Source organism: Staurois parvus, unplaced genomic scaffold (genome assembly GCF_062004578.1).
Source record: "Staurois parvus isolate SC_StPar_1 unplaced genomic scaffold, SC_StPar_1.0 ptg000549l, whole genome shotgun sequence".
In the NCBI taxonomy this organism is placed as follows: Eukaryota; Metazoa; Chordata; class Amphibia; order Anura; family Ranidae; genus Staurois; species Staurois parvus.
Genome location: NW_028318345.1, coordinates 8,187,189 through 8,213,162, shown reverse-complemented (window position 1 = coordinate 8,213,162; position 25,974 = coordinate 8,187,189). Strand labels below are relative to the sequence as shown.

The 25,974-nt window shown below is 41.2% G+C and overlaps 1 protein-coding gene across 2 annotated transcripts in view; it reads right to left on the bottom strand.

Annotated features, from left to right (window-relative positions):
• The window catches only part of PCSK5 (proprotein convertase subtilisin/kexin type 5), a 670,507-nt gene that overhangs the window by 236,003 nt on the left and 408,530 nt on the right, over positions 1–25,974 (bottom strand). For both annotated transcript variants that reach the window (XM_089691090.1, XM_089691088.1), the window contains exons 11-12: positions 5,615–5,732; positions 3,643–3,831 (exon numbers count right to left, since the gene is read on the bottom strand). In XM_089691090.1, the coding sequence (XP_089547216.1) occupies positions 3,643–3,831; positions 5,615–5,732 (307 nt within the window). The remainder of the gene's footprint in view (positions 1–3,642; positions 3,832–5,614; positions 5,733–25,974) is intronic.

Sequence of the window (25,974 nt, the reverse complement as noted above, 5' to 3'; positions counted from 1 at the left end):
ATACTATTCTATTGTAGCTCTGGTTGTATGTTTAGGGTCGCTGTCCTGCTGGAAGGTGAACCTTCGCCCCAGTCAAGTCTTTTGCAGACTCTTAACAGGTTTTCTTCTGAGAATGCCCTGTATTTGGCTCCATCCCTCTTCCCATCAACTCTGACCAGCTTCCCTGTCCCTGCTGAAGAAAAGCATCCCCACAACATGATGCCTCCACCACCACGTTTCATGGTGGGGATGGTGTGTTCAGGGTGATGTGCAGTGTTAAGTTTTCCGCCACACATAGGGTTTTGCTTTTAGGCCAAAAAGTTCAATATTGGTATCATCTGACCAGAGTACCTTCTTCCACATATTTGCTCTGTCCCCCACATGGCTTCTCTCAAACTACAAACAGGACTTCTTATGGCTTTCTATCAGCAACGGCTTTCTTCTTGTCACTCTTTCATAAAGGCCAGATTTGTGGAGAGCACGACTAATAGTTGTCCTGTGGACAGATTCTCCCACCTGAGCTGTGGATCTCTGCAGCTCCTCCAGAGTTATCATGGGCCTCTTGGCTGCTTCTCTGATTAATGTTCTTCTTGCCCAGCCTGTCAGTTTAGGTGGACGGCCATGCCTTGGTAAGGTTTGCAATTATGCCATACTCTTTCCATTTTCGGATGATGGAATGAACAGTGCTCCGTGAAATGTTCAAAGCTTGGGATATTTTTTATAACATAACCCTGCTTTAAACTTCTCCACAACTTTATTCCTGACCTGTCTGGTGTGTTCCTTGGCCTTCATGATGCTATTTGTTCACTAATATTCTCTAATAAACCTCTGAGGGCTACAGAACAGCTGTACCGAGATTAAATTACACACAGGTGGACTCTATTTACTAATTAAGTGACTTCTGAAGGCAATTCCACTAGATTTTAGTTAGGGGTATCAGCGTAACGGGAGCGGAATACAAATGCATGCCACGCTTTTCAGATATTTATTTGTAAAAAGTTTTGAAAACCATTTATCATTTTCCTTCCACTTCACCATTATGTGCGACTTTGTGCTGGTCTGTCACTGGGGTCGGCAACCCGTCGATCGTGGTTTACCTGTCGACCGCGGACAGGTGATAGGTAGACCACAGACAGGTCACTCTCCTCCCCATTCAGAGAACACACTACTGTGTGTGTGTGTGTGGGGGGGGTGATGTGCAGAGGACACTGCTATGGGCAGGGCCATCCCCATAGCAGTGTGCTCTATCGCCCTTCACATCACCCCTCCCCCAAAGTAGTGTCCTCTGCCCCCCCTTTCCCCCATAGCAATGATCTCTAGTCCCCTCCCCCCAGCAATGTCTTCTCTCCCCATTTCCCCCATTAGAAGTGTCCTCTCCCCCCTCCCCCCCATGGACAGGTATTTTAAAAATTTGAATACCCAGCAAGTGGCTGGGGATCAGGATTTTTATGCCCCCCCCCCACCTTGGTGCCCTAAGGCAGCTGCCTAAGCAACCTTATGCTGGTTCCCAACACACAGCTGCCTAGGCAGCTGCCTTAGGGCACCACGGTAGCTGCGGGACAGAAAAATCCCATCCCCGGCCACTTGCTTGGAGTTCAGATTTTTAAAATACCTGCCTTCCAATGATCCCCTTTATTGTCCTCCTGGAGCAGCTGAAAGCTAGCATCTCCTCCTCGTCCTCGCACCAGCGTTCAGCTGCTGCAGGAGCAAAATCCAGAGGATCGGCTCTAGTAAATGCCTCCCCCACTGCCCCTCCCATCCTTGTTTTTCTTTTTTCTGCTGCTTCACCCCTCCCCCATGTTCTCCCCTTTCAACAGGTCTCCTAAAGAAATTGTGAAAAATATTTAAAAATTATAATAAATACTACTGACACCATCTACTGCCCTACTGACACCAGCCTCTGCCCTACTGACTCTGTCCACTGCTCTGCTAACACCATCCACTGCTCTACTGATACCATTCACTACCCTGCTGACTGACAACAACCTCTGCCCTACTGACTGACACTGTCCATTTTTAAGGTAGGCTAAGTATGTATTTTTACAGTGACATTTGTTTTATTATATTTTTCTATATTTTCCTTGCTATTTAGTTAGGCCTTGCTAGTTATTTATTTTTTTTAATGGTGCTGAACCCCGGTGATCTTTGATCTCTTTCATGTTGTTCAAGGAGATCTCCACCTCTCAAAGGTTGCCTACCCCTGGTCTATCAAAAAAAATTCCAGTGAAATACATTTATGTTTTTGGTTGTAACATGACAACATGTGGAAAATTTCAAGTGGTATGAATACTTTTTCAAGGCACTGTATAATGCATGCTGTATTATTAATGTATTTTCTAAGCAATGATACAGTGTTGTAGGTACACATTGTCGATTTCAAATTATTGCTGGTCCCATACCCCTCCTTAAAGTGGTTGTAAACCTCAGAAGCACATATATCTGTATTGTTGACTTGTTTATTTCCAAAGCTATGAGTGTCTTTTCTCTCTGGTGCTTCGTTCCCTGACACACCAGATAAAATTTATGTCAGGAAGGAGGGAAGGGGGGGAGCTCAGTAGGCAGCTTGTCAATTCACAACATAGCTCCTGTGTGCTGTGGGCGGGTGTGTGTGTCCCTTTCCTCCAAGCAGCACTCACAGAGCTCTAACTGCAGCTCCATATCCCCTCCTCTGCAATACTAACAATTGCAGAAGGATTTTATCTAAAATCAGCCCTTTTGAACGGCTGTAGAGAAGAGAAGATTGCAGGTAAACAAGTAAAACTTATGTAGAAGGATTTGTTTCATCTCTGTGTATTATCTGCAGTTATTCACTTCACTGGGTATATGAGAAGGTTTACAATCACTTTAAAGATGAACTCCAGCATAAGCAAACATTGTCTAAACACTTAGGGGGAGATTTACTAAAACTGGATAGTGAAAGAAATCTAGTGCAGGTGGACAAGCTGGAGTTAGAAGCTGATTGCCATGCACAGCTGCACTAGATACTGAGTGCTTAAATTTTAGTAAATAACCCCTTTAGTGTGCTTTGTCTATTTCGTTCAATTCTGTGCAATAATCCAATCTGAAACTTTGCCTTGTGCAGGACTTTCCTATAATAAAAAACAGTCACTGCTGCACTCTCTCCTTGTGCAGGGTGACTGGTCTTGTATCCACTGCTCCTGTAATTTTCTGTAGGCAGCCTGTAGTTAGTGGGGCCTGTTGGGTCCCTCCCACAGTTCTACACTCTGCACAGTTATTTGAAGGCAAAGGCATTTAGTATGCACCAAGTGGATTTATATTTTTGGAGCTATTGAGGAAGACTGTATATATAAAAATAAAACAAAAACAAAAAACAAACAATAGATTCACCCATCCACACAAGCAAGGTGGATAGAGGTATCCCACTCCCTCCCTCACCAGGACTCTCCAGTTGGCTGCAGCCACTGATCGAACAAAGTTTTCCAGTGTGATCGTATGACAGAAGTTGATCTAACAATTGACTTCTATCCAACAGGGATGGCTATAAACAGATCGAAATTTGTTTGGTTCAGCAGGGAATTTCGACCTGTACGTATGTTGCGGACTTGTGAAGTGAGATTTAAGAGATATGAGACAGGAATGGCATGCTATTGAGGAAATAACAACTGAAGAAAAGAAAAAAACTTTATGAATTGAGCCCCTTACCTGTTAGCTAGCAATTGTGACCTTGTGCCGGAAGGTGAGGTCAGATAGATGGCCAGGTCTCCTCTACGCGGGTGTGTTATTGTAATCCGTACAACCACGTGCTCCAAATAAATAACATGATGGTTTGAGTTATCAGCACAGCCTGTTGCTTTATATACTGAGCGAACAACATGGTCTGGTCGGATTGTCCTATGGAATATTAAGCATTGGAAAAAACACAAGTAAACCAATTGTATGCATTTACCTTAAAGTGATACTAAAGTCTTAAATTTTTTTTAAAAAGAACAAACACATCATACTTACCTGCTCTCTGCAGTGGTTTTGCACAGAGCAACCCCGATCTTCCTCTTCTCGGGTCCCCCACTGGCGCTCCTCGCCCCTCCCTCCTGTCGGGTGCCCCCACAGCAAGCAGCTTGCCATGGGGGTACCCGCTGCTACATGTGCCCATTCACACACGAAGCTACGACTCGGCCCTACCTCCTCTCTCTCCTCATTGGCTCAATGGCTGTACCAGCCAATGAGTAGAGGAAGTTCCGGGATAGTCAAGACTCCAGCGCACACTGCTGGATGGAGAGGGGGCTTAGATGAGTATTAGGGGGGCTGCTGCATAGAGAAGATGTTTTACCTTCATGCTTAGAATGCATGAAGGTAAAAAAACTTTGAACCTTTACAACCACTATAAATCAATTCTACTGAAGTATTATGTTTGTCATGGCTGAATATGCAGTAACTAAGGTTGCGCAACTGCTGTGATTTAAAGTGGTACTAAAAGCAAAATAAAAAATTACATATAGGGCTCTTTCAGAGAGGTGGTAGATTGCTTTTTAGAGGGCAGCATAGTGATTGGCAGGCGTTCTGGAGGTGCTACATAGATAGAAGGGCAACCCTAAGACAGAAGTTTGTTACTGACTAGATCACCAAGTGAAAATAAAGAATCAAAGGCCTAAAAACAGAAAACTAATGCAGTCACCACATTTAGGATTGTTAGGTTGCAATATATTGCATTTCTGTTTTTGACTTTAATACCACTTTAAACGTAGTTATACTGTATTCAATTGTCAACATGTGGTCTGCATTTTTGGGATTAGAAAAAAAAGAGTTCCATTTATCAAAGCCATGACTGCAAATAGAGCTCATATTGTACAAAGATGACAATTAAAAACCTATTAATGCATGGAATATATGCTTGCATTACTGACAAACGAGGAATAATGAATATAAGGTAATAAAGTACCATGATGAAAAGAATATAACATATAAGCTTGCTACATTTGAAATAATACATTTGCAAAAATGCACTTTTCATTCTTTGAATAATTTTTGTTTCACAAATCATTCAATAGAAATGTAGAGAATGATTTAAATACCAGTGCTGGTAAAAGTACAGTGGTTTCCTACCAGGCCTGGGCCACAACCTCCCTTTCAATGCCTCCAGCCAGCTGCAGTTTCCTTAGCCCACCCACAGTGCCTTCCGACTCCCATAGTGTCCCCCAACCTCCCATAGTGGCTGGCAGTGCCCCTCAACCTCTCACAGTGGTCCCAGACTTGTCCATGACAAGATTGTTCTTGTACCTATACATTCATATAATAAATTGCCTTCAAGTTTTTGATTTTCTATATCTGTAATTGGTAATTTGTTATTGTGTTTTGATTTTGTTTAGATTGTTACACACAATTTGCTGATTAGTTTAATTTATGTGGTACACTTTGTTATGTATTATTGCATTTGAAGGTATATGTGCATATGTAATGTAGTATTGATATGATCTGATCACTGGATAGGATTGATTTATCTGCATTTAGCATGGCATATTTGATACATACAATTTTTATTAATGGAAATACATACAATATACAATAAACATTTGTGTGCATTGTCCAATGAAAATGAAAAGCTAATGGGGGTAGATGTACGGGAGGTCAAACTGAACTATTGTGAACTGAATACATAAAAGGAGTGACAACATCTTACTTAATCTGCCGGTCAGTGTTTTCTACACATATATGCTGTGCAGGAACTGTTGTCCATTTTTCTGCTTCTACCACCATTGCTTCTGCATCCATCAAACCAAACCCATACAGGTGGCTCACTAGAGGGAACAAAGGATGATCAAGTATTAATATTTAATGTTCAGTAAATTAAACTGACTTTTATTCATACAGTCACACAGCTAATAAGGTTAAAAAAGACTGATGTTCATCGTGTTCAGTCTTGCACATCTTCGGCATCTTTGGTCCAAAATAAAGAATACAATCTCTGTACAACTGGTGGAAAAAATATAATCCTAGGATAAACATATTGCTTTTTTAGCTTAAAGTTTTAGAATGGTGGATATTATTTGTTGAAAGAAAATTATCCAGTCCTTTTTCCAAATTCTATAATGGTTGTTGCCATTACTACCTTACGATGTACAGTATTCTGCAGCTTAAGGGAAACTGTAGAGCTAGATTCACCCTAATCCACACTTTTCAGAATGCGGTTAAGCAGTCACTGTTAGATGTTCAGGAAGTGATCCTACTACCTCAGGAATGCCTGTTTCAGCAATTTACAATAGGGCTAGCAATTGGTTTGCACTTGCAGCTTCACCCTGTTGACTTGAATAGTTGAGTTTGACAGGCCTTGTCATCTGAAAACACAACATGCTGTGTAAATTTGCCACGATGCAAAGCATTTGAATATCCCCCTCTGTGTTTTAGACTTCAGGTGGGTGGTTGTGGGCCTCCCATGTGAAAGAGATCTGATAGCGTTGGGTCAATTTAATTTTAGTTAGTTGTTCTAGTGTCAGGGAAGACTGCCTCAAAGGCTTGGCATGCATGCCCATTCCCAGCATGGTCACGCCTGGAACTCTGCTTTAAGGTAGTGTTATGTGTCCACACTAGCATACAATTAGTATGCTGTATTCAAACTCCAGGTAAAATGATTTTATTGTTTTATGTTTTTATCTAATTTTGGATAAGGTTAGAGCCTTTATCAGGCTTTATTGTTGCCTGTTTCTTTACTGGGCACATGTTCCTCACTACCTCTCAGGGCAAGAAGAAAAAAAAGTTTTCCTTACTGTATCCTAGACTGTATGTAGACTATCGCCTACTCTGCTCACTTTTAGGCGATCTCTGAAAACCTATCTCTTCAGGGAAGCCTATCCTGCCCTCAGCTAATAATGGAATCTTCTACTCTACCAACCAGTCCATCCCCCACAGTTACTACCTTTTGTACCACTAGCTCCTCCCTCCTAGATTGTAAGCTCCAAGGAGCAGGGCCCTCCTATCCCTCTTGTATTGAACTGTATTGTTGCTGTATTGTCTCCCTTTATATTGCAAAGTGCTGAGCAAACTGTTGGCGCTCTATAAATCCTGTATAATAATAATAATCCAAACAACATTTTCAACATTTTTTAAGCAGTGTATATGGTATGTGCTAATTTCCAAAATGTCATGCAGCTTGTTTAAAATGGGTTGAAAAATATTATTCTCCACACATAATGTCACCTGCACCAGGTGGTGTAACTTCAAAATGACTAAATTACTTATTATGGTCGCTAATTTGACATTTCAAATCCATAAAGATTTATTTGACAAGACAGTTTTCAGAAACACCTAATGGACTGGTATGATTGTATTCCAGGACAGTTCTTGTGCTAACAATCTGATAAAACTAGCATTCACTGCAGATGCATAGCTATTCATACCACCAAGACTACCAACACTGGGTATTTTATTGTCAGATGTATTCCAATCCTTTTGTTGCATCACATTTATACCTTCAGAAGAACATACAAAATGGTAAAATGTTACACTGTTTAGCATAGTTTTCATATACTTTTAACAAGGAAGGTTGCAGGGAAAGACCTACATCATGCAGAGCAAATAACAAAAAATGAAACGCCAGTGTAGTTGGAAAGAAAACTTAATAATGGAAAGCATCCAAACATCTGTCTACATGTTGACATCAAAAGTCTGACCTGCATGGTGTGGTCTGCAGCTGCAGGTATTTAACCTATAGAACACCTCAAGGAAATAGCCAAAACATTTAACATTGCATGGCTTGAAAGAAATTTTGGCAAGGGAAAAAGTGACTGTACATAAAATGCATTTAAAACAGATAAAATAAAAATGTTGTAGTTGTGAAAACTATATTTCTATAACTTGATGATGGACATAATGTTTCCTCCACAAACAGTGAATGTAGAACATAAATTCTAACCAGTATTACTTTTGCAAATGTGTGCTCACGTGATCATGGACACTGAAACAGAAAAAAATCATTGGCAGCAAGTGTCTAAAGAGCTGGATTCCTTATTATTCTAATGCCTCTAAGCATTATGGGAATTTACATTTTAGGACATTTCTATTTAGCTCTGCTCACATGAATCAGCATGTATTCATAAACTGAGAATTAATGTAGCATGAAAAAGAGGTAACTGATGTCCTTTCTCCTAACTTACTCCCCTTTGACTCCATTATTACGTGTAAGGTTTTCAATAATAATATTTTTAACAAAATAACTAAGAACATAAATGTACAGCAACCAAATATACACCAACTCACAATGTGTTCTATAAGGCACAATGTAAGGATTAGATCTCCTAAGAATGGCAGATTCTTCTGATGCCTCACTCATTTGTACAGTACTGTATACCTTTTCAGCACCTACCCCTGGGAAAGAGTGTTCTTCAAAGAAAGTGCCAAGAATGTATGAAGTATTAACAATCTCAGGCATCATTTCTGGAGTGCATAGTGAGGTTGGCTCACAGCAGGACAAGCGTAAGTTTACATAATAAAGTATGTCATGATAGCAATATTAAAGGGGGGGCATTTGGCTGTCATGAAGTTGGACCTTCACTCACTGCAAACTTGTTCTGGGTCAGTGATAAACTAACAAGAGAAATCATAGAATGAGCATGACAGCAAAGGAACTAGAGCCTTATCATGACAGTATGTATAGCCAAAACTTTTTTTTTATTTTTTATAGAGTAGAGAAAGATTAGAAACCCTACAAGTTTATTGTTTACTGTCTCCGTACCATTGAGGCGATTTCCATTCGCTATCTGACTCAGGCAGGAACAGGAAGTTAGAGGAAAGCTTCTTAAGTGAGGGGACAGTTTTCCCCAAAACAGGTCTCCCTATTGGAAGATTTCCCTTACCTTTTTTCCTGGGGAAAACTTTAATAACAAACAAGGTTTTGCCTAAAATACACTTTGTATTTCAATGGTTTTTATTAATTTTAAACAGTATAAAACAGAGGCAACAAAACACACCCACGCAGGGGCTATCAATTGGCCTAAAATACACTTTATTTTAAATAAGCCTTTATCTTTTAATCTTCTTAGCTGTCTCATCTTGTTCAATAAAGGTTCTAAACAATAAACAAGTACTTTTTTCCCAATGAATTCCTTAGAGGTTATAGAAATGATGGAGATAATTATAAAGAAACTAGAAGGAAAATACTTGCATCTTCAACAAATATTATAATAGAATCTACAGTAGAAAGAGGAAACACCATAAACTGAAATCCATTAGAACACACTTGCTTACAAGGGAACTGCTAAGGCAGGCCATAGACGGGCCGATAAACAAAAAATCGGTCGGCCCCGTTGCCCATGCTGCCACCCATGTCCACGAAAAACGTCAGTTTTTCGTGGATTTTCCAGCATGACCGATAAAAATAATTGAGGAGAACCGCGAAAAACGGCCGGCGGGCTGGCTCCACTAACGGTGTGATTATCGGCCGATTTTTCGTGCGGATGAAAATTCGGCCGATAAACTACCCATCTATGGCCTGCATAAGTTTTATTGTGTTCATTACATAGTAAAAGGATGATATATATTTAAGACAAACAATCACCAATAGGCATGTATTATAGTTGGAATATTCACTCTCTAATTGTTATAATAGGGCAGCCTTACCTCTCAAAAATAATTGCATGTCCCTGTATTCTCTCCCTCCTAGAGCAAAGGTGTCAACTTACTCTCAGGCTGGAAGACTTCAAAGAGGCTGTTTTATCTTCTGCCTCAACCAGGGGCGGACTGACCATTTGGAAACTCGGGCACTGCCCGAGGTCAGTAGGGGGCCCCAAGAGATGCCCCTCGTACCTTTTTCATAGGCTTTTTTGAGTTTGGGCAAGGACACAGGGGCCCCATTATCCCCTATTGCCCGGGGGCCCAATGAGTTGTCAGTCCGCCCCTGGCCTCAACTCTGTGTTGAGAAAGCTGTCAAACTACAAGAGTGCTATCAAGATTACATACAAAAATACTACAGGCTTTTAAGTGAGCAGTTTGCCCTCTTTCAGAAGCCACGTGAATGCATGCCTGGAGATTTCTAGCCAGACACTAAGAAGAGGAAGCAAATACAAGTAAAAATAGTACAAATAACAGCTATCCCTGAAAGGTCAGGCTTGTGAGAATTTAATAGCAGAGATTCAGATTATTGTAAATACTAGGGTTGCAGATATACTGTATATGGTTGTACAGAAAAAAACCCAGCATTTAGCAATCTAGGGCACAAACAAAATCATAACGCAGATGTTGTGCAGACACTTGCAGGGTTAGTAATAACTAACTCAGCCTTGAGGAGATTCATGTGGATGTCAGTTCCATCATGATACAGGATATAACAGAAGTGAAATATGTGTTTGAAAACTTGCAGCAGCATGTTCAATCTTTGGTATACACCATCCACAATCTTGCTAGCCAGTGCCTTGTAATAAAAAAAGCCAAACACACACATACATATATATTTATATAAATATATATACACACACACACACACACACACACACACACACATACACATACACAGTGCATCCAGAAAGTATTCACAGCTACACAGTTACAGTCTTATTCCAAAATGGATTAAATTCATTTTTTCCTCAACATTCTAAAAACAATACCCCATAATGACAACATGAACAAAGTTCCTTTTTTTAATGTTTGCAATTTATTACAAATAAAAAACGAAAAAAACAAAACAAAACACATGTACATAAGTATTCACAGCCTTTGCCATGACATTCAAAATTGAGCTCTGGTGCATCTTGTTCCCACTGATCATCCTTGAGATGTTTCCACAACTTTCAGTTGATTGGACATGATTAGGAAAGGCATAAACCTGTCTATATAAGAACCCACAGTTAACAGTGCATGTCAGAGCACAAACCAAGCCATGATGTCCAAGGAATTGTCCGTAGACGTCCGAGACAGGATTGTATCAAGGCACAGATCTGGGGAAAGGTACAGAAAAATTTCTGCAGTATTGAAGGTCACAATGAGAACAGTGGCCTCCATCATCTGTAAATGGAAGAAGTTTGGAACCACCAGGAATCTTCCTAGAGTGGGCGGCTTGGCCACAAGGAGCGATCGAGGGAAAAGGGCCTTAGCCAGGTTACCTAATGGTCACTCTGAAAGAGCTCCAGCGTTTCTCTGTGGAGAGAGGAGAACCTTCCAGAAGAACAACAATCTCTGCAGCACTCCACCAATCAGGCCTGTATGTTAGAGTGACCAGATGGAAGCCACTCCTCAGTAAAAGGCAAATGGCAGCCTGCCTGGAGTTTGCCAAAAGGCACCTGAGGGACTCTCAGACCATGAGAAACAAAACTCTCTGGTCTGATGAAACAAAGATTGAACTCTTTGGCCTGAATGCCAAGGGTCATGTCTCAAGAAAACCAGGCACCGCTCACCACCTGGCCAATACCATCCCTATAGTGAAGCACGGTGGTGGCAGCATCATGCTGTGGGGATGTTTTTCAGCAGCAGGACCTGGGAGACTAGTCAGGATAGAAGGAAAGATGAATGCAGCAATGTACAGAGACAGCCTTGATGTTCCAGAGCATTCTGGACTTTAGACCGGGACTACAGTTCATCTTTTAACAGGACAGCAACCCTAAGCACACAGCCCACATAACAAAGGAGTGGCTACGGGCCAACTCTGTGAATGTCCTGGAGTGGCCCAGCCAAAGCCCAGACTTGAACCCAATTGAACATCTCTGGAGAGATCTGAAAATAGCTGTGCACCGACGCTCCCCATCCAACCTGATGGAGCTTGAGAGGTACTGCAAAGAATGGGAGAAATTGACCGAAAATAGGTGTGCCAAGCTTGTAGCATCATACTCAAAAAGACTTGAGGCTGTAATTGGTGCTAAAGGTGCTTCAACAAAATATTGAGCAACTATTTTTCATTTTTTATTTTTAATAAATTGCAAACATTTCAAAATGAACTTCTTTCACGTTGTCATTATGAAGTATTGTTTGTAGAATGTTGAGGAAAAAAATAATTTAATCCCTTTTGGAATGAGGCTGTAACATAACAAAATGTAGCAAAAGTTAAGCGCTGTGAATACTTTCTGGATTCACTGTATATACAGTTGTGTTCAAAATAATAGCAGTCAGACATCACTAACCTGATCAATCACTGTTTTTGGTAGAAATGATATTTCTACATGGCAAATAATTTACTAGCAGGTGTAGTAGAGTAATAGAAATCCAACAGACCCAACAGTCATGACATGCATGCTGCTGATTCTGTGTAATTGAATCACTAATTGAAATGGGGCATGTTCAAAATAATAGCTGTGTGGAGTTCTATTAGTAAGGTCATTCATTCTTTGAAAAACAGGTGGCAATTATTGCCCTTATTTAAGGAAGGAAGGCAGCAAATGTTGTACATGCTGGTTACAGTGCATTTCTCTCTGAAATTCTGAGGAAAATGGGTCGTTCCAGACATTGTTCAGAACAGCGTACCTTGATTAAAAAGTTGATTGGAGAGGGGAAAACATATAAAGAAGTGCAGAAAATGATAGGCTGCTCAGCTAAAATGATCGCAAATGCTTTAAAATGGCAACCAAAACCTGAAAGACGTGGAAGAAAGCTAAAAACTACCATTCAAATGGATAGAGGAATAGCCAAAATGGCAAGGACTCAGCCAACAATCAGCTCCAGGAAGATCAAAGAAGGTCTAAAGTTACCTGTGAGTACTGTTACAATTAGAAGACGCCTATGTGAAGCCAGGCTATCTGCAAGAAGCCCCCGCAAAGTCCCACTGTTGAAAAAAAGATGTGCTGAAGAGGTTTCAATTTGCCAAAGAGCACATTGAGTGGCCTAAAGAGAAATGGCGCAACATTTTGTGGACTGATGAAAGTAAGATTGTTCTTTTTGGTCTAGTGGCCGGAGACAGTTTGTCAGACGACCCCCAAACACTGAATTCAAGCCACAGTACACTGTGAAGACAGTGAAGCATGGTTGCGCAAGCATCATGATATGGGGATGTTTCTCATACTACGGTGTTGGGCCTATTTATCTCATACCAGGGATCATGGATCAGTTTGAATACATCAGAATACTTGAAGAGGTCATGCTGACTTATGCTGAAGAGGAAATGCCCTTGAAATGGGTGTTCCAACAAGACAACGACCCCAAACACACCAGTAAACGTGCAACATCTTGGTTCCAGACCAACAAGAATGACGTTATGGAGTGGCCAGCCCAATCCCCGGATCTTAATCCAATAGAAAACTTGTGGGGTGACATCAAAAATGCAGTTTCTGAGGCAAAACCAAGAAATAGAGAAGAACTGTAGAATGTAGTCCAATCATCCTGGGCTGGAATACCTGTTCACAGGTGCCAGAAGTTGGTTGACTCCATGCAGCACAGATGTACGGCAGTTCTCAGAAACAGTGGTTATACAACTAAATATTAATTAAGTAATTCAAAGGAAAGCAAAACCTTCAAACATTTTTCAGTTTATATAGTGAATGTCTGAGTTTGTAAAGAAGAATACAAACACTGCTTTTTTTTTTAACAGTCTAATATTCACTTTTCTTCAATTTTTTTTAGAGGAACAACACAATTTTAAAATATTTTTCTTCATGTTTTGATTTGGAATAGAATGTGTAGTGTTCCCAATGCATTTGTGTGTACGGAAATAAAAGCTATTAGAAGGATTTTGAGCTTTATTCACTTTTTTCAACACACTGCTATTATTTTGAACACAACTGTATATACACGCACAGTATCAAACAGAAGTGAGTACACCCCTCACATTTTTGTAAATATTTTATTATACCTTTTCATGTGGCAACACTGAAGAAATGACACCTTGCTACAATGTAAAGTAATGAGTGTACAGCTTGTATAACAGTGTAAATTTGCTGTCCGCTCAAAATAACTCAGCACACAGCCATTAATGTCTAAACCGCTGGCAACAAAAGTGAGCATACCCCTAAGTGAAAATGTCCAAATTGGGCCCAATTAGCCATTTTCCCTCCCCGGTGTCATATGAATCCTTAGTGTTACAAGGTCTCAGGTGTGAATAGGGAGCAGGTGTGTTAAATTTGGTGTTATCGCTCTCGCTTTGTCATACTGGTCACTGGAAGTTCAACATGGCACCTCATGGCAAAGAACTCTCTGAGGATCTGAAAAAAAGAATTGTTGCTCTACATAAAGATGGCCTAGGCTATAAGAAGATTGCCAAGACCCTAAAACTGAGCAGGTAACAGGACAGGTTCCACTAAGAACAGGCCTCACCATGGTTGACCAAAGAAGTTGAGTGCACGTGCTCAGCCTCATATCCAGAGGTTTTCTTTGGGAAACAGACGTATGAGTGCTGCCCAGCTGCATAGGTTGAAGGGGTGGGGAGTCAGCCTGTCAGTGCTCAGACCATACGCCGCACACTGCATCAAATTGGTCTGCATGATGCTTGTCCCAGAGGAAGCCCCTTCTAAAAATGATGCACAAGAAAGCCCACAGTTTGCTGAAGGCAAGAAGACTAAGGACATGGATTACTGGAGCCATGTCCTGCGGTCTGATGAGACCAAGATAAACTTATTTGGTTCAGATGGTGTCAAGCGTGTGTGGCGGCAACCAGGTGAGGAGTACAAAGACAAGTGTGTCTTGCCTACAGTCAAGCATGGTGGAGGGAGTAGCATGGTCTGGGGCTGCATGAGTGCTGCCAGCACTGGGGAGCTACAGTTCATTGAGGAAACCATGAATGCCAACATGTACTGTGACATACTGAAGCAGAGCATGGCCCCCTCTCTTCGGAGACTGGGCCGCAGGGCAGTATTTCAACATGATAACAACCCCAAACACACCTCCAAGAAGACCACTGCCTTGCTAAAGAAGTTGAGGGTAAAGGTTGTGGACTGGCCAAGCATATCTCCAGACCTAAACCCTATTGAGCATCTGTGGGGCATCCTCAAATGGAAGGTGGAGGAGCGCAAGGTCTCTAACATCCACCAGCTAAGTGATGTCATCATGGAGGAGTGGAAGAGGACTGCAGTGGCAACCTGTGAAGCTCTGGTGAACTCCATGCCCAAGAGGGTTAAGGCAGTGCTGGAAAATAATGGTGGCCACACAAAATATTGACACTTTGGGCCCAATTTGAACATTTTCATTTAGGGGTGTACTCGCTTTTGTTGCCAGCGGTTTAGACATTAATGGCTGTGTGTTGAGTTATTTTGAAGGGACAGCAAATTTACACTGTTATATAAGCTGTACACTCACTACTTTACATTGTAGCAAAGTGTCATTTCTTCAGTGTTGTCACATGAAAAGATATATTAAAATATTTTAAAAATTGTGAGGGGTGTACTCACTTCTGTGAGATACTGTATATACACAGTATCTATCTATGGCACTGGCTGGAAAGATTTTGGATAGTGTATCACATCAGTTTCTAACCTACACATGGTGAGGAGCTACAGGGTCAATGATGGATATGAAGAAATTGTGAGAAACTAATTCAAATCTGTTTTGGATCTTGGAGCCCTGAGTCAGAGCTTGCTATGAGTTGCTCACAAGCCTTTGTGAGCTGCCTGATGCTCAGGGAAGGCTGATTGCTGACAAAACACTAAAAAGTTACACGTGCTGCTTCTTTGTTTTGGAGAAGCCATTAGGGGGTGTCTTGTTAGTCAGGAACCGACCTGGGTTTGCTTGGTCGAGCAGCTGTTTTCTTTGTTTTATGCTATGGACTTGCAGGTCAAACTTGCTTGGGTTGTTTCTGGGTATTCCTGTCTCTTGCATGGTTCACCGCCGTTACTAACAGTTAAACCTGTCCCCCTTATAACTTGATGGAGTATGTAGGCAGGCTCTTTAAGAGATATGGTGAGTAAAATGGAGCAGTTTCTAAGACAGCTTTTATTGGGAAACACTAACCAACAACAGACTACTGCAGAACTACTGCAAGAGGCAAACCCCTTAACTGTTCGACAAATGCCAAAGCTGACTGAAGCCCTTCAGATAAATTTAGGGAGGCAACTGCAAGTAAACTAGTCTCAGCTAACACAGATTGCTTTTATGGAAATTTTTCCTGGAGGATGATGTCGAAGTCTACCTTTGCATCTTTGAGAGAGTCATAGAATGTGAAAAGTTACCCAAGGAGTAGTGGGTCTGATGTGCAAGCACTCTTTTTTAACATTTTACATCTTCAGGATGGCAATGAGTATTCTAAACTCAGAGGATAAATCCTAGACAGGACTGGGGATCCCATGGCTGTCCAGGTTTAGAATGTGTTTACAAGGGAAAATGACCCTATGAAGCCTGTGAGGTCCCAGAGGTGTGATTTTTTTCCAGCTTAAAAACAAGTGGATGCAACCAGAGGTACTCAACCCTGCTCAGCTTGTGGAGCTTTTTTTCTGCATTGTGAAGTACTCACTTTATTGTAACACTTTGTGACCGTTACTTTAAAGCTTTGCTGGTTAAGCTATAGTGGTACATTAGCCATACAGACCCAAAGAGTGTGGATCAGCTGGTGTCCCTTTTGGGGTGACACATTGCTACTGAAGACTATTTCCTGTTTTTTCTCTCCAAGTTAGTAACCTCTGGAAACAGAAAAACAGCAACCTTAGGTAAGATAGTTCCTTTTTTTTTTCAAGGGGTAAACAGGCTCCTAAGGAAGGGGGTTAATACACCCATGGGACACAGCATATTAAGCGCTGGCAGTGCCAAGGACTGGTACATGTCACTGCCTATTACCCCATATTACATGAGCCTATATAGTGAGATCTGTGAAAGCTTATGTCACTATTTAGCAAGCCATTTTGGTGGCACACTTGGAAGTTGAGACTGAAAGGCACATTAGTCCTATTAAAATGGAAGGACACTTGGTGAAGGCATTGTTAGATTCCAGGTGGACCCTGCCAAACTTGCCTACTCTACTGTGGTACTCTAAAGCATGCTAAAGCATGTCATGGGTGTTGTTAAGAACTTGTTAGGCAATGTAATACTGGGATGTGATTTTCCACTGTTTTTGAAGGGGAGAAAAACCAGTCCCGAAAATGTGTCTGAAGATGACGATGTTGCTATTTTGTTTACTATTTTGCCTGAACTGAAGGGAGATATTGACACCCCAAAGTCAGAGGTACCTGACAACCTCCTTTTAGCCATCATGCTTGGGGAGACAGAGGAAATTGTCACACTGCAAAAAATAACAGATGTACAAGTGTTAAGGAAGGATTTTGGGGTCACGCAATTATGGGATTCCATTTGGGCAAATGCACTGAAAAATGTAAATGTGATAAAGGGAGTACCCCAAGAACCAGAAGTTAGCCTGGTACTTTCCCATTTTGCTGTATACAATGAATTACTGTATTGAGTAAAGAAGGAACAGGAGCAAATTGTGTGGCAGCTGGTTGTTCTACAGTCTCACACAGGATTGTTGTTGGATCTGACCTAATGTGTTGGGTTGTCATTTAGGGGTAAAAAAAAACAAAAGAGCGGATTCAGCAGTGTTTTTTCTGGACTGGTATTTACAAAGCAGGTTCCTTTAGAGGGGGTTACTATGGATCTGGTCAGGTCACTGCCCAAGTCCACAAGACAGCACCAGCACATGTTATTAGTCCTTGATTATGCCACTCAGTATCCAAAAACAATCCCTCTGAAAAACCAGTGCTCTTGGTGCTTTTCCATTTTCCTATGTGGGTATTCCTAGGAAATTTTGACAGATAAAGGAATCCCTTTCTAAAGTAACCAAAAAGCTTTGTGGGTTCTGGAAAATTACCTATGCACCTCAGTGTACCTTCCTAACATATACTGTATAGAAGCTCAACTTACTGATCTCACCAATGAGAGCAAGTCCACCACTTTTCAAGAGCTGAAGCAGGATTGTGTAATGGACAAGTGTAAAAGCCCCAATTCCAGTCAATATTTTCTAGCACAGAGAGATGCTTTTAATGGTGGCTGGCGAGTAGACTATCCAGCAGCATCCCTGCAGAGAATAACTATTTAAAAAAGAGTGTCTGACCATATAGCAGGCACTAGAACCATTGAGGTATTACCTTTTGGGCAGACATTTGATTGCAGGCCAATCTCCAATACAGTGAATGGCTCAAATGGGAACAAACAAAGAGTCACAAGATGGTTTCTGGTTCTGCAAGACTTTTTATTTTATGTGGAATACAAAATCCTAATACTGGTCTGTAATGTGGAGGCTTTGTAGTGCTTTGCATGGGACCAGGCCTCCATCCTATGTCCACATCTTACCTGGCAGGCTTCATTAAAAGGCCTCATGCACAGGGCTTTTTTTCCTCCCCGGACGCCTTTGCCCCAGCTTAAATGCAGCTTAAAAAATGCGCCTATAGCCATGTATTGCATTTGCATTTATTCACATCCATAATAATATATTCTGGCCATTAGAAGCCTTCTGGCCATTAAAATGCATTAACACGCAAACACATGAATGCGCCTAAATATGTAGTGTTAATGCGCTTTAATGTGACTCTATAAACAGTTGTTTTTTTTCACCTCAACGTTCCTCTTATAAGTGCACAAGTGATGTTTTTTTCTGTTTCTAAATGCTCATGCCTGTAAACACCTGTAAAAGCCTATGTATGCATAGACACATAGGTGGAGATTTACTAAAATTGGCACACTCAGAAACTGATGCAGCTGTTCATGGTAGCCTATCAGCATTAACTTCAGCTTGTTCAATTAAGCTTTGACTGTAAAACTTGGAAGCTGATTGGTTTCTATGCAGAGCTGTAAAAGATTTTGCAGGCTGCAATTCTAGTAAATCTCCCCATAGGCTAACAGAGGGGCATTTAAACAGAAAAAAAATTAAAATGCCAGTAAAAGTGGCATTTTTGATATCCTGTGTGTGCAATACCTTAGAATCAGCTGTGCACAGTTACAATAAAGAGAACTGTGATATAGAGTGCTCAGCATAAATGAGGACACCCTACATATTTGTCAGAAAACCTTTACTCTACTTTCAGAATCAAAATTTTCTATGGGACATTATTCTACAAAATACTACCACAAATGTGGGCCATTGATTGCAAACAAGATTTATTAACTTGCACACACAAAACAAGGATTTTTCTCAACAAATTCATTCAATTATTATGCTTTTCATTGGTGTCAGTGAATTAAATAGTGTCCCATGGGTCAGATAAAAGCAAGCAAAGAGCGCATTCAACCCCCAGTTTGGAGACCAATGGTCTACGAGACTGGAAGCTATGAGCATTTCATCATTTCTGTTTTGCCGCATAGGAACAGCGCCATTTTAAAATTGGGAAAGCATCTGATCACGCAGATCTTGGCGTGATCAGATGCTTTAAGGGCAGAGGAGAAATCAAGAGTCTAATAGACCCCAGATTTCTCAGAAAAGAATACCTGTCACTGCCTATTTTTATCACAGGCGATATTCTCATTCCCTGTGATAACAATAAGTGATAAATAATAAAAACAATTCACCCCCCCTCCCATGCCTCGCAAAGGCAAATGCAAGAGGCGGTCCCATGGTGGTATGCAAACAGAGAGTGCACCATGCATGTGGGGTATCACTGCAAACGTTATTACCTCAGTAATTCTAGCACTAGAAACCCTGTGTACATCTAAAGTGGTAACCTGCAAAGGCTTTTAAAGCATCGCCTATATATATTACAAATTTACGTAATCTGTTGCCATTGTAAGGGCATGCGCAATTTTAAAGCATTTCATGTTTGGTATCCATTTACTCAGCGTAACATCATCTTTTATAGTGTATCAAACAATTGGGCAATATATTGTGTTTTTGTGCATTAAAATTCTAAAAAGTGTATGTTTTCCAAAAAAGTGCATTTGAAAAACTGCTGCGCAAATATTGTGACATAAAACATTTTAATACCCACCATTTTATTCTCTAGGGCTTCTGCTTTAAAAAAATATATAATGTTTGGGGGTTCAAAGTAACAGTTATTTTTTTTCAAGTAAACAAAAAGTTTCATAAAAGGCTTGTTCTTCATGTGGTTAGAAAAGTGGGTGATGTCTGGCATAAGCTGCTAATGTTGGCCCTGAAATGCCAAGATAGTAGAAGCACCCCCCCCCCACCCCAAATAACCCCTTTTTGGAAAGTAGACACTCCAAGGTATTTGCTAAAAGGCATGGTGAGTATTTTGCAGATCTCATTTGTTGCCACAAGTTTTTGGAAAACAAAGAAAGAAAACAAAAATGTATTTTTCTTTTATTCTTTTTCAAAACTCTGTGACAAAAAATGATATCTGCAAAATACTCACCATGCCTAGTATAAATGTCCTTGTCTACTTTCCAAAAAGGGGTCATTTGGGAGGGTGTTGTACTATCCTGGCATTTTAGAACCTCCGAAACTGTGATTGGTAGTGAGGAAGTGTTATGAGGAAATACATTCAGGTCCATAAATATTGGGACATCAACACAATTCTAACATTTTTGGCTCTATACACCACCACAATGGATTTGAAATGAAACGAACAAGATGTGCTTTAACTGCAGACTGTCAGCTTTAATTTGAAGGTATTTACATCCAAATCAGGTGAACGGTGTAGGAATTACAACAGTTTGCATATGTGGTTCCCACTTGTTAAGGGACCAAAAGTAATGGGACAGAATAATAATCATAAGTCAAACTTTCACTTTTTAATACTTGGTTGTAAATCCTTTGCAGTCAATTACAGCCTGAAGTCTGGAACACATAGACATCACCAAATGCTGGATTTCATCCCTGGTGATGCTCTGCCAGGCCTCTACTGCAACTGTCTTCAGTTCCTGCTTGTCCTTGGGGCATTTTCCCTTCAGTTTTGTCCTCAGCAAGTGAAATGCATGCTCAATCAGATTCAGGTCAGGTGATTGACTTGGCCATTGCATAACATTCCACTTCTTTCCCTTAAAAAACTCTTTGGTTGCTTTTGCAGTATGCTTTGGGTCATTGTCCATCTACACTGTGAAGCGGTGTCTGAGTTCTGAAGCATTTGGCTGAATATGAGCAGATAATATTGCCCAAAACACTTCAGAATTCATCCTGCTGCTTTTGTCAGCAGTCACATCATCAATAAATACAAGAGAACCAGTTCTATTGGCAGCCATACATGCCCACGCCATGACACTACCACCACCATGCTTCACTGATGAGGTGCTTAGGATCATGAGCAGTTCCTTTCCTTCTCCATACTCTTCTCTTCCCATCACTCTGGTACAAGTTGATCTTGGTCTCATCTGTCCATAGGATGTTGTTCCAGAACTGTGAAGGCTTTTTTACATGTCGTTTGGCAAACTCTAATCTGGCCTGTTTTTGAGGCTCACCAATGGTTTACATCTTGTGGTGAACCCTCTGTATTCACTCTGGTGAAGTCTTCTCTTGATTGTTGACTTTGACACACATACACCTACCTCCTGGAGAGTGTTCTTGATCTGGCCCAACTGTTGTGAAGGGTGTTTTCTTCACCAGGGAAAGAATTCTTTGGTCATCCACCACAGTTGTTTTCTGTGGTGTTCTGGGTCTTCTGGTGTTGCTGAGCTCACCGGTGCGTTCCTTCTTTTTAAGAATGTTCCAAACAGTTGTTTTGGCCACGCCTAATGTTTTTTCTATCTCTCTGATGTGTCTGTTTTGTTTTTTCAGCCTAATGATGGCTTGCTTCACTATTAGTGACAGCTCTTTGGATATCATCTTGAGAGTTGACAGCAACAGATTCTAAATGCAAATAGCACAATTGAAATGAACTCTGGACCTTTTATCTGCTCATTGTAATTGGGATAATGAGGGAATAACACACACCTGGCCATGGAACAGCTGAGAAGCCAACTGTCCCATTGCTTTTGGTCCCTTAACAAGTGGGAGGCAAATATGCAAACTGTTGTAATTCCTACACCGTTCACCTGATTTGGATGTAAATACCCTCAAATTAAAGCTGACAGTCTGCAGTTAAAGCACATCTTGTTCGTTTCATTTCAAATCCATTGTGGTGGTGTAAAGAGCCAAAAATGTTAGAATTGTGTCGATGTCCCAATATTTATGGACCTGACTGTATGCCCTTTGAAAGCCTGAAGGTGGTAATTGGATTTTGGGGGGTTTATTGTGGCTAGGTTGCCAAAACGTCTCACACATGTGGTATCCCCATATTCTGGAAAAGTAGCAGAATGTGTTTTGGGGTGTTTTTCCAAACATTTGTGTCAAAAAATAAAATGTTCAGTGGACTCAACATGCAAATTCCTTGGGGTGTCTACTTTACAAAAAAGATGATTGGAGGGTTTTTGTACTGCCCTGGCATTTTAGTACCTCAAGAAATGTGATAGGCAGTCAGAAATTAAAAGCTGCATAAATTCCAATATACATGTATGTATGTATATATATATATATATATATATATATACACACACACTGTTTACACCATAGTTTGTAGATGCTATAGCTTTCACACAAACCAATTGATATACATAGATTGGGATTTTTTTTTAACAAAGACGTGTAGCAGAATACATTTTACCTAAATTTATGACCAACTTTGAGATACTATATATTTTTTATAACCAAAAGTAAAAAATATTAATTTTTTAATACATTTTCTAAATTTTTTTGTTTAGATCACAAAAAATAAAAAAAACATTAGTTATCAAATACACCAAAAGAAAGCTTTATTTGTGTGAAAAGGACATAAAGGACATAAATTTTGTGTGGGTACAGCATTGCATGACCGCACAATTACCAGCTGAAATAGCGCAGTGCCAGTAAGCAAGAAATGGCCTGGTCATTAAGGGGGATAAATCTTCCGGAGGGCAAGTGGTTAACAAAGAAAACCCTTTCCCATTTAATGCTGTCAGCAATGGCATCACATGGAAGAGAAATGTCCCAAGGCCTGAGAAAGAAAATAATTGTTTTACACTAAAAAGATGAAGGCTACAAGAAGATCAGCAAAGCTTTACTTATCAGTCAGAATACTGTAGCAATAGTGATACAAAAATTTAACAAAGATGGAACTGTAACCATCTCACAGAGACATCCAGGCCATCCATGGAAGTTAACAACCCGACAGGAGCATCCTTTGATGAGAAGGTTTGAAGAAAATCACCTTGCAAGTTCACTGCAGTTAGCTAAAGAAGTAGAAAGCCAAACTGAGGTGATGGTTTCCCTTGACACAATACGGCGTACACTGCAGAGGAATGGCATGCATGGGTGTCGTTCACGAAGGAAGCCTCTCCTAAAGCCAATGCACTAAAAAGCCCACCTAGAATTTGCCAGGGCCCATGCTGAAAAAGATTACTGGGACTCTGTACTCTGGAGCGAAGGTGAAGAGTACAAAGAAAAATGCATGGGGCCTACAGTGAAACATAGTGGTGGCAGTGTCCTTCTGTGGGGCTGCATGAGTGCTGAGAGGAGGAGAAGGAAGGAGCTGAATCAACAGTAAAGGAGAATCTTGGTAGAAGTCATACCATCAATATATGTCCACCTAAAGAACGCATGCCATTTGTGACCAAAATTAGTTGTGAGGTCAAAAATTTCAGGTGAGAGCACAACTGGTGTCAGTGTTGGTGGAGGTGCACTATATATGAAAAAAGGAAGATTTTTGCTGCATAAGTCTTTCCTGATGCCAACATGGCAGCATATATGTGATATATCTCTGTCCTTATATCCACCCACATGACCTGTGTATATCTATAAAAGTCTGACTGAGAGCAAACTCCCCCATTCTCCTTTTTGTCCTCAAGAACTTCACCTGCAAGACCATGATGTTGCAATAAGTCCCTACCTGCCGACTGAGACGGAGTCTGCCTGGCTTCAGCCTCTCACAGGTGCAGTCCTGCATCTTAGGTTGCTAAATGCACCAACAAGGTGGAGAGCCCCTTCTAGTGGTCTTTTGGGGCTGAGGAGTTCTCTAACCAGAGATGCCAGAATCGCATGTGCTGCACCTGAGCTGGTGTTTGTTTGCTGCAGTCCATGCTGCATGTGTTTCTTTGCACACCTGAGCAGGATCATGGTGCTGGAGTTAGTGCTGCTTTTTTCTTTTCATCCACAGGTTAGTGCTGCCTTTTTCTTTTCTCCCACAGTTTAGTGCTATCCCTTTTTGTCTTCCTCCCTTGCCTCTACATTCATTAGATTTTGTCATTTTTCCTTTGTGGGAGTGATTTGAGGGGTTTTCTTTTGTCAGCAGTTTTCCTTTCACTTGTGGCCTGCGTGTGTACATTATCCGGTATGGGGTTTGTGGTTGTTTCCGGTCTCATGGCTGGCTATGGCATCCACACATACACTGGGCAGAGGGCCTCTTGTGGTGATCATATTTGTTAAGGCATGTCCAGGCTCACGCAGGTGCAAGGTGGGTTTGCACTGGGAACATCTTTTGTTATGCTGCAGATGAATGAGAGGGGGGAAATATTTCAGGCACATGTCTATGATCTGTTTGCTTCTTTCTCTGAGTCTTTCATTTTACTTTCTGCACAGTGCTGACATCCTTGCTCCAACATGAGCCTTCTGCCACATAATCAAGACCTCCATGTGCTCAGGTAGGGACCATCAGTGTGGTAAGTAAGAAGAGGAAAAAGTGCCTTTCAATGAGCATGGTCTTCATCTTCTGGTACAACCCAGCCCACTCTCGCTCTTGCTTAGTGGCCAGTTCACACTATATGCATTTCAGTTGCTTTTTTCTGCATCCAAAATGCACAGAAAGTAAGTTACATGGGTGTTAATGTCATAGTTCACATCAGTGCTTGCAGTTTCAGTGCGTTCCAGTTGCAGAAAAAGTAGTAGAACAGGCTATATTTTTTTCTCCACAGAACTGTACTAGAATGCGGTAAGGCGCACTGGAACGCACTGGAACACACATGTCCCTATTTCAATTGAAGCAAGAGAAGGGAAAAATGCACTGGAATGCATAAAAAACATACTGGGATGCATCAAAACCGCGCCAGAAATGCATCAAAAATGCATCCGGAATACATCTGGACTGCGTTTTTATAGTGTGAACCGGCCCCAAGGTCAATCTAAAATAGCGTTGCCATGGCATAACGAGTCCAGTGGCTCTTCCAACCCCACAGATCTTATCCAGGATGCACACAAAATTCCCAGTGAGTGTTGGCATCTCTGCTTCCCTGAGCTCCAAGAGTGACCAAGGATAGCGTGCTCAGCCTGCGGCATGGACCTATACCAGACTAACATGTCTGATGATATTGCCGCTGAAACCTCACTACAGACAAAGGAGGCTGGGAGCCAGCAAGTCCTGGTGGTTCACAGACAAATAGTTAATGAGGAGGAAAACGCCACTTCTCTGTTGAAGATACTGGCACAGCCACATGCTAACGCACTTAACATGCATTGCAGTAACACACATTACAGCACTGCACTCCACTGCAAAGATATGGACAATACTAAACTCACTGTTAAATGCCCTATGAAAAGTGACTACGTGGGATCACTTTTCAGAACTATGTTATCTGCACATGCAAACAAGCCCTAATGCTCATGTTTGACAGGCACTGCTGTATACCAATCAGCATCCCTATGCTAAGCACTATTTCAAGAGCTGTCAATGGTTAGTTTGGCCTTCCTCTTCATGGGAGGGCAAGGCTCAGGTGAGTTCTCTCGGCTAGCTTGACCCATTCAAGACTCAAGACTATTTTGAAGAATGAGAAACTTCAAGAGCTGGTGGAAGAGTGTGCAAAGGCACCTTTATGAAGAAAGAACAGCCATGGTCCATTTCGTTCCTTTCAACCCTTACAGGAGTATTTTTGAGAGGACCCCCCCAGGCTAGTGTGGCTGATTCAGTGAACAGATGGTAAATCCCATTTTTGGGATAAGTGGGTGCCTTCTATGGTGAAACTCGGTTACTTTTGGTGATTCAGACATCACCCTCTAGAATTATTCTTCATCCAGACCAGAGTAATATTTTCTGCTCAAGAGGTGGATGTCCTCTTTCAGTACATCAATAATATGACTGCAAAGGGCATTGATTCTAAGTCCTCTCTCACAGACTTTATTCTCTTCTGTGTCTGTGTGAAGAAGACTGCAGATACAACTAGTGATGAGTTTAAAAAAACTGAGTCTCTGTGGGGGATTGACAATTCCAGTTTACATACCTTCCTTCATGGCTCTACACCTCACAGGTGACCTTTGCGAAGGTCCTA